The sequence below is a fragment of the Heptranchias perlo genome, chromosome 35, assembly GCF_035084215.1.
Source record: "Heptranchias perlo isolate sHepPer1 chromosome 35, sHepPer1.hap1, whole genome shotgun sequence".
Lineage (NCBI taxonomy): Eukaryota > Metazoa > Chordata > Chondrichthyes > Hexanchiformes > Hexanchidae > Heptranchias > Heptranchias perlo.
Window position 1 is genome coordinate 2,658,899 of NC_090359.1, and position 9,500 is coordinate 2,668,398.

The 9,500-nt window shown below is 41.6% G+C and overlaps 1 protein-coding gene across 1 annotated transcript; it reads left to right on the forward strand.

The window, feature by feature from the left end:
• Nucleotides 1-488: 488 nt before the first annotated feature.
• On the forward strand, nucleotides 489-3,785 carry LOC137302333 (probable G-protein coupled receptor 139; the record flags this gene model as incomplete). The annotated part of the gene is made up of 2 exons (XM_067971968.1): nucleotides 489-585; nucleotides 2,941-3,785. Coding segments are annotated over exons 1-2 (942 nt in total), but the record flags the coding sequence as incomplete, so codon positions are not given.
• Between the last annotated feature and the right edge of the window lie 5,715 nt (nucleotides 3,786-9,500).

The following is a 9,500-nucleotide window of genomic DNA, read 5'->3' on the forward strand; positions in this document are numbered from 1 at the left end:
TCGTCCTGTAACATACCCAGAAAGCTGCCGGATCGGTATTTTTTTCATTTCACCTCCATAATCGAATATTCCAATATTTTTCTGATCGGCTTCCATCCTCTACCATCCGTGAAATTCTGATCATGCGAAACTCTGCCGCCCATATCCTATCAGCGACCCAATCCCACTTCCACACTAATTGTGGCCAATACAACTTATTGTGGTACTTGTATGCGTGTATGAAGGTGCAGCATTTAACCTGGTCTCCGGGGCTTTATCTGAATTGGAAATTCCGTTGTTCTTGTGAGAGATCTTGGAGTGAGAGTTGTTGACTTCATCTGTTTGTTCAGTGACTGTAATTAAACCCAGTCAGCACGGGACCTGATTTTCTGACCGGTTGAATTCGCTGTGCTATAATTAAGCAAACTCCACTCAATGTGTCAATCGGAGAATTGCTGCCAGCATCAGGACCAACCATCGAAACATCGCTTCTTACCGAAGGGGAAATAATGTCTCTTAGTTTTCTGATCAAGCTCAAAATTCTATGGGCGCTTAATGACATACAAACGATTTACTACCCCATCCTGGCTGCGTTCGGTGTCCCGGGTAAGTTCCTATCTGCACCTGGTACTTCAGGAGGCCGAGTTTATCTGTTCGCGGCTTTTTATTCCCCCTGTCCAGCACTTTATTTTATTACTCTTCCGACATTACAATCGTGACTACACTGCAAACGACATTGGTTGTGAAGCACTTTGGAACGTCCTAAGGTTGTGAAAGGCGCTATCAAAATGCAATTCTTTCTTTCTTACTTTCCATTGCTCTTATGTGTGTTTGATAATGGCCCATTCATTGGTGTCAGTTCTATGAAAAGTGTGTCCTTAGTGGTCATTATTATTAACATTTCCGACGCTCTTATGTGACGAGATCATTCTCTTCATTGAAAGTATGCATTCTGCTTTCAGTCCGAGAGTCATTTGAGAAAGGTTTTATGCATTCACACTTCTGCAATTTCGGCGGGTTTATATTTAGTTATGTATTTGTACAAATCAGTCCTACCAGATGAATGACAAATGCATTCCTGGTCCAATCTGGTTCAACTCTCTCGCTTTCCACCGCTTCATGTTCGACGATGGTCTCACTGCTTCTGAATTTTAATTTAGAATGGTAAGCTATTGTTTATTTTTATTCCGATCATTTCATGGTTTCATTTCTAATAATTAATCTGTTTTAATAATCTAATCCCGTGCCTGGCTTGTACAGTTCTTCGTCTCTGATCGAGAGCCGCAATCATTGCAAGGGGCGTGTTCTGTTATCGAACTCACTCGATATTTTATCGTGTCTTATTCCCTGTGTGAGTTGGAAGCTTATTAAATTCAGAAAACCGAAGGAAAAGACGACGATTTTCATTATTTGACTAGAATTCAGGTCAATTTGAAATCGCAGATTGATGTCGTATATTGCCAGTCATTATCATTCCACTGTTTAAAGCAAAAGCGTTGATTGTAATGTAATTAGAAAATTTGCCTGCAAAAGTAACTACATTATATTATAATTTTCTACCTTTGTATTTTTGATGTGGAGCATCACACATGACCCTGAATATCCAATTACCGAGCATGGAGATTAGCGTGACTGTAACTCCGTTCACCCAATGATTGACCATTGGGAATCAGGGAGCAGAGTATCAGATTAGCTCTCACTTCTATTATATAAAACAAACAGGAATTGAAATACATAATATTTTAGACCAGGAGCAGAAAAGTGGCATAATTATCTCTAGGCTAGATAATGTGGACCACGACAGTCTGTTTCTGTTTCACCTTGTTCAGAACAGTGGAACCAGAGGGGGCAGCCTGCAAGTGAATGTGGGCGGGTAGCGGGCAGGGGGGATTCAAAGGTAAGCAGCAGAAATAATATTTCTGTGTTTCAGTGGCAAATCTATGGAACAGGTTTCTTCGGGAAACGGTGGAAGCAGTTCGTATTGATTTATTCAGACGTAAATTAACTAGATTTCTTCCAGGAAATAACATTTTGGGTACAGTAGATGCGTAATATGAGACATGATTGTGGTAAGTTTAATGCGGTTGCCAGGCAAAAGGTGATTTTTGTTTTCTGGTTCACAAAAGTTTCCAACACTGGGGCTTTCCTCACCTCATGTCTGTGTCTGTTGTAGTTTAACTGATAGATATTAATTGATATGATTAGTCACTAACTCCATTATCCTTGTATCGTGCCACTACCAGGAAGGTAGAAGGCGAACTTGATGGACCTTGATCTTTTGTCATCCAGCAATTCCTATATTCCAATATTTCTTTCTCTTCTATACATTACAAACATTGGATGGGAGGGTTTTTAATTGTGCCATTGTTCAGATGCTCTTAATGCCTTGAACAAGTGACCACAGTAAATGTATGAGCACAGACTATGGGTGTTGTTAGCTCACTATTCCATTCAAAGGGCTTCAGCGATTCCATCATTCCTCTTCCTCCCAGGGCTCTTTTATCCCGTCCCCACCTCGGGACATTGAAGTCACTTGTATCACTCCAACAGCTAACTTGCAGATGCTGCAATTCAAACCCGCAAAAGTCACACCTTCTCTTTTCCCGCTGGCTCAGGTGCAAGTGAGTCTTTCATTTTCCGATTCGTTGCTTTTGTATTCATTCTAAAGTCAGTTTCTGTTTTTAACCTTAATTATTTTTTTCGCGTTGCTTCACTTATTTGCCTATTCATTACACTGATTACAAATCCTATCTCCAGGACAACCTGTCACAGTTAAAATAATCAGATTCCAAAACTGGACGCAAAGCCATGCTGCAAATTGTTGGGCGCACTTCAGGTTATTGTGATGAACATTAATGCTCCTGTTCTATAAGCTGCTCCGTTATTTCACCGGAAACTCATTAAATTAGCGTTTTTCCCGTAGACTGTTGACTCATTTTCCTATTTTCGTCTTGCTTACAGTTAACGTGGTGACGATTGTGATCCTGTCTCGGGGAAAGTGCGGTCTCTCCAAATGTGTCACTCGCTACCTGGTGGCGATGGCAGCGGCGGATCTACTGGTAGTTATCGTAGATCTGATATTGAGGCAGATTCCAATTGTTTATCGAGATCAATTTAATTTCCTGCGTGTTATTAGAGTTTGTAATATCCACGCCATCCTGCTTTATGCAGCCACAGACTGTTCAGTCTGGTACACGGTCACTTTCACCTTTGATCGATTTGTGGCTATTTGTTGTCAGAAGCTGAAAACTAAATATTGCACCGAGAAGACGGCGGCTGTGGTTCTCGGAACAGTGACTGTGCTGAGCGGCTTGAAGAACATTTTATGGTATTTTCTGTATACAAATAAGTATTGGCTTTCTAATAGTCCCTGGTTTTGCACCGTGTCACCCGGTGTAGCTCTTTCGCTGGTCTGGACGGTCATTGAATTAATGCATTATGTGTTAACGCCATTTATTCCATTTCTTTTGATTGTACTGTTAAATGTATTAACGGTCAGACACATTTTAGTGGCCAGCAGAGCCCGCAGGAGAATCCGGGGTCCGAGCAGTGGGGAGAGTTCCAGTGACCCAGAGATGGAGAACCGAAGGAAATCGATCGTTGTACTATTTGTTATATCGGGGAATTTCATCCTTTTGTGGGTGGTGTTCACTACTTGTTCTATGCTGAGACGATTGGATTATTTGGGATATCCTGTACCACTGCCCACATTTGTAACAGAAATCGGCTTCATGCTCCAGCTCCTGAGTTGCTGCACGAACACTTTTATTTATGCAGTGACCCAAAGGAAATTCAGAGAGGAGTTGAAGAATGGAGTGAAATATCCTCTCGCAATGATGGTCAAATTAATTAGATGAGATGGAAAATAAATGAAATTAAGCAAATGGCAGACTTGTTCAATAATTCCTTGAGAGGAAGGGGATAATATTGATGACATTCCAGGGAAACTAATAATGAATCAATGACTGGAACTCACTAAAGTTAAGCTAAGCAAGAAAACAATATTAGAAAAAATAATCGGCCGGATTCTGGCATATACATATCGCTAAGGCTTACAGCGCTCAGCGTTATTTCTGTGCAAATTGGAAAGCGACTGCTTGCGAGTGCACATGCGCAGTTAAAAGCGCAAATGCAGAAGCTCCACTCCAAAATGTGATTCTTCGCCCAACTGTTTCTCGCCGATTGGCTCCCCGTTCAAATATATTGAACCACGTGAAGTTCCTGTACTGAGGTCGCAGCTACAAACTTATCTCGCCAACAAAAAATAAGTCGTCAGTTGAAGTCTAAGTATCGTTTTAACGGCGTGTAATGTCTCAATTACTGCCAAACAACCTCTCTGGCACTGAAATTTAACTTTTAAAAGGGTGGAGTATATTTACTTCAGATTTTAATTGTTGTTGGATGTTAAAGCAATAATTAAATGAATTATTTTCCATTTTTTCTTATAGCCTCTTTTATATCTGTCTCATAATACAAACGTTTTGCCGTCTCTTGATTTTGCTTTCGTTGCCTGATTTAACATTCAATTCATTATTCTAACTTATACTTCCTGGTTCTGACTGCTCAGTTATTAACAATGCTTCATTGTGATTTGTTAAGGAAGTACAAAGCAGCTTGCCCCGTTCACATAGGTCGGCTTTCGAATTTTCATCAGCTTGCCGTGTAAAAGCTCATAGAAAATCTATGGACAAGTGCAATTCTAACGAACAGCTGGTGCCTTTCGTTTACCACTCACAGCAACATCCAGCCCATTGGCACGAAAGTACGGTCAAAACCCTGGGGTATGATGTTTTCCACCACAGCGTTTTAAAGGAAGTAATTGAGGAAAATGGAAGATGTTTTAGCCATATTCTTCGAAAGCGCTCTCGATTCAGGAATTGTCCGTTCAGATTGAAAAATGACAAATGTGACTCCATTATTTAAGAAAGGTGAGAGAGAAAAACTGGGAAATTATACAACTGTTAATCTAACATCGGTTGTGTGGAAGTTATTGGAATCTATAATTAAGGCAATTGTGACTGAGTTTCTTGAGAAATTTGACCTGATTACAGAGAGCCAACATGGATTTGTAAAGTGTAGGTCATATCTAATGAACCTATTTCAATTTTTGAGGAAGTAATTACAGTAGTTGATTTCAGAAGGCATTCGATATCGTTCAACAGGAGAGATTGTTAAATAAAATTGAACCTCATGCAATTGAATGCAAATTATTGACCTGATTAGGAGATTGTTTAGGCGGTAGAAGACACAGAGTTGTGATAACGAGAATGAACTCGAATTGGTATGTATTGGATCAGTGGTGTCTCACAAGAATATGTGCTGAGGCATGAACTACTCACTAAATGCATTAATGATTTAGATAACATAATATGGAGCCATATATCTAAGTTTGCTGATGAGACAAAGATAGGTTGCATAGTAAGTACTGAAGATGCGAGCATAAAATTACAAAGAGACGTTTATAGATTAAGTGAGTGGGTAAAATTGTGGCAGATGGATCTCAACGCACATAAATGTTTGATCCATTTTGGCCTAAAAAAGGATAGTTCTGAGATTTTGTTGAATGGCCAGAAGCTATGAACAGTGGAGGTCCAAAGAGATTTAGGAGTCCATGAACACAGATCACTAAAAGGTAGTGGTTAGGTGAAAAAATAATCAAATCTTTTAAAGGAATGTTATCCTTTATAACTAGGGGCTAGAATAGAAAGAGAAGGAAGTTTTGCTCCAGCTAATCAAAGCCCTTGTTGGACCACCTATGGAGCACTGTGTACAGTTCTGGGCACCGCAGCTTAGAAAGGATATATTGGCCTTGGAAGGAGTGTAGCGCAGATTCGAATGTTAAAAGGGCTACAAGGGTTTAGTTATGATGAAAGGTTGCATAAACTAGGCTTGTCTTACAAAGAATATAAAAGGTTAAGGCGTGATTGAAGGATTTGCTGGGATCACCACCCTATATATATAGGATTATCAGGATTTACTGCGATCACCAGCCTATATATTTGGGTTTATCAGGGTTACTGCGATCACCAGCTCACATCTCTGAGTGCATGTGAATTTACTGGGATCACCAGCCTGCGCATCGTGGTTTATCGTGATTTACTGGGATCACCGGTCTATATATCGGCGTATGTCAGGCTTTACTGGCATCATCAGCCTATATGCCTGGTTTATCAAGGTTTCCTGAGATCACTTGTTTATATATTTGTGGTCATTAGGTTTTACTGGGATCACAAACTTATCCATCTGTGGGGATCAGGTTTTGCTGGGATCACCATCATATATATCTGTTTTATTCGTGATTATTGGGATCACCAGTCTACATACCTGTGTTCATCAGGGTTTACTGTGACCACCAGCATTTACACCCGGGTTTGATCAGGGTTTACTGTGATCACTGGCTTATATATATGGATCTATATGGAATTCCTGGGATCACCAGCCTATATGTCTGTGTTTATCAGTCTTTACTGAGATCACCAGGCTTTAAAAATGTGTTTAGAGGCGTATACTGGGAACACCACCCATATATCTGTGTGTATCGGTGTTCATGGTGATCACCAACCTATATATCTGGGTGTATCGGTGTTCACGGTGATCACCAGCCTATATATCTGGGTGTATCGGTGTTCACGGTGATCGCCAACCTATATATCTGGGTGTATCGGTGTTCATGGTGATCACCAGCCTATATATCTGGGTGCATTGGTGTTCACGGTGATCACCAGCCTATATATCTGGGTGTATCGGTGTTCATGGTGATCACCAGCCTATATATCTGGGTGTATCGGTGTTCACGGGGATCACCAGTCTATATATATGAGTTTTTCCGGGTTCACTGGGTTCACGTTCCCTCATATCTGCGTATGTCATGGTTTACTTGGATCAAATGCCTATATATCTCGATTTATCGGGGATTACTGGGACCACCAGCCTATATATGTAGTTTTAACAGGGTTTGTTTGGATCACCAGCCGATTTGGAAGAATTTTTCAGAATTAACTGGTATCAGCAGCCGAAATATCTGTCTTTATGGAGGTTTCTGGGTTCAGCCCCCTATATATCTGTTTTATGGAGGTTTACTTGGATCAGAAACCTATGTTTATCGGGTTTTACTGGAATTAACAGCCGATGTATCTGTTTTTTTTTCAATTTTAACTGGGATCACCATCCTATATATCTGGGTATATCGAGGGTGACTGGGATCAGCAAGCTACCTATCTGTGTGAATCAGGGATCCTGGGGGCTTTGTGAATCATGTCGAATGTAGACATTGTGAAACAAAGAGAGTGTGAACCGAGTGAATCAAGGATAGTGTAAAACCGTGAATCAGGGTGAGTGGGAACAATGTGAATCAGGGGGAGTGTGAACAGTATGACTCTGGGTCATTGGGAACATTGTAAATGAGAGAGTGGGAACAGTATGAGTCAGAGAGTGGGAACTGTGTGAATGAGAGAAAGAGGGAACATTGTGAATCACTGGAATTCGGAATAGTGTGAATCAGGGAGAGTTGGAACAGTGTGAATCAGAGAGAGTGTGAAGTGTATAAATCGCAGCGAGTGTGAATATTGTGAATCAGAGACAGTGGGAACGGTGTCACTCAGGGAGAGTGGGAACAGTGTGAATCTGAGTGAGTGGGAACAGTGTGAACGGAGTGAGTGTGATCTGTGTGAATCAGAGAGTGGCAACAGTGTGAATCGGAGCGAGAGGGAACAGTGTGAATCGGAATGAGTGGGAACAGTGTGAATCAGTGAGTGGGAACAGTGTGAATCAGTGAGTGTGAACATTGTGAATTTGTGATTGGGAACAGTGTGAATCAGTGAGTGGGAACTGTGTGAGCGGGAGTGATTGGTAAGAGTATGAATCAGGGTGAGTAGGAACAGTGTGAGTCATGGAGACTGGGAACTGTGTGAGTCAGAGTAAGTGGGAACAGGGTGAATCAGAGAAAGAGGGAACATTGTGAATCAGTGGGATTGGGAACAGTGTAAATCAGGGAAAGGGGGAACAGTGTGAATCAGAGAGAGTGTGAACTGTATAAATCGGAGCGAGTGCGAATATTGTGAATCAGGGGGAGAGGGAACTGTGTGACGCAAGGAGAGTGGGAACAGTGTTAATCGGAGTGAGTGGGAACAGTGTGAATCAGAGAGATTGGGAACAGTGTGAATCAGAGAGAGTGGAACGAGTGAATCAGGAGAGTGGGTACAGTGCAAATCAGAGAGAATTTGAACAGTGTGAATCAGGGATTTTGCAAACTGTGTCTATCAGGGGGAGTGGGACACTTGTGAGTCATAGGGAGTGTGAACAATTTGAATCAAAGAGTGTGTGAACGATATGGTTCAGAGTGAGTGTGAACATTGTGAATGAGCGGAATATGGACAACGCGAATCTAAGGGGTTTAGAACACTGTGAAGGAGGTATAGTGTGAACAGTATGAAAGAGAGAGAGTGTGAATCTTGGGGTTTGGGGTCATTGCGAATGAGGTAGAATGTGGACAGTGTGAAACTGAGAGCGTGTGAACAGTGTCAAACAGGGAGTGTGAGCAGTGTGAATCAGGATGAGTGTGAACTGTACGAACCAGAGAGAGTATGAACAGTGTGAATCAAGGAGAGTGTAAAACAGTGAAACAGGGCGAGTGGGAACAATGTGAATCAGGGGGAGTGTGAAAACTATGACTCAGGGTCATTGGGAACAGTGTTAATCAGGGAGAGTGGGAACAGTGTGAATCATAGAGAGTGGGAACAGTGTGAATCAGAGAGAGTGGGAACAGTGTGAATCAGAGAGAGTTGGTACAGTGTGAATCAGAGAGAGTGGGAACAGTGTGAATCAGAGAAAGTGGGAACAGTGTGAATCGTAGAGAGTGGGAACAGTGTGAATCAGAGAGATCAGAGAGAGTGGGTATCGTGTGACTCAGAGAGAGTGATGTGGAGATGCCGGTGGTGGACTGGGGTGGACAAATGTAAGGAATCTTACAACACCAGGTTATCGTCCAACAATTTTATTTTAAAATCACAAGTTTTCGGAGACTCAGAGTAATTGGAAACAATGTGAATCAGAGAGAGTGAGAAGAGTGTGAATTATAGAGAGTGGAACAGTATGAATCATAGAGAATGGGAACAGTGAGAATCAGAAAAAAATGGGAACAGTGTGAATCAGAGAAATAGGGAACAATGTGAATCACTGGGATTGTAAACAGTGTGAATCAGGGAGAATAATGACAGTGTGGACTGGGTGAATCATGTGGAATGTGAACGGTGTGAATCCAGGGAGTGGGAACAATATGAATCAGGGTGAGTGTGACGTGTGAATCGGGGTAATGTGAAAAGTGTGAATCAGAGAGAAGTGGATGAGTGAAGAGAGGGGAGAGTGAAGAGTGGGAAGAGTGAAGATTGGGAAGTTTCAGCCAGCAACAGTGTTGAAATCGGCGATATTGGACCAGCCTGTTAAATCTCCCGCCTGATTTTCCTTGTAAGAAATTCGAATATCTCTGTTTTACACATCGCTGAAATGTATGAATCTCAGCCACG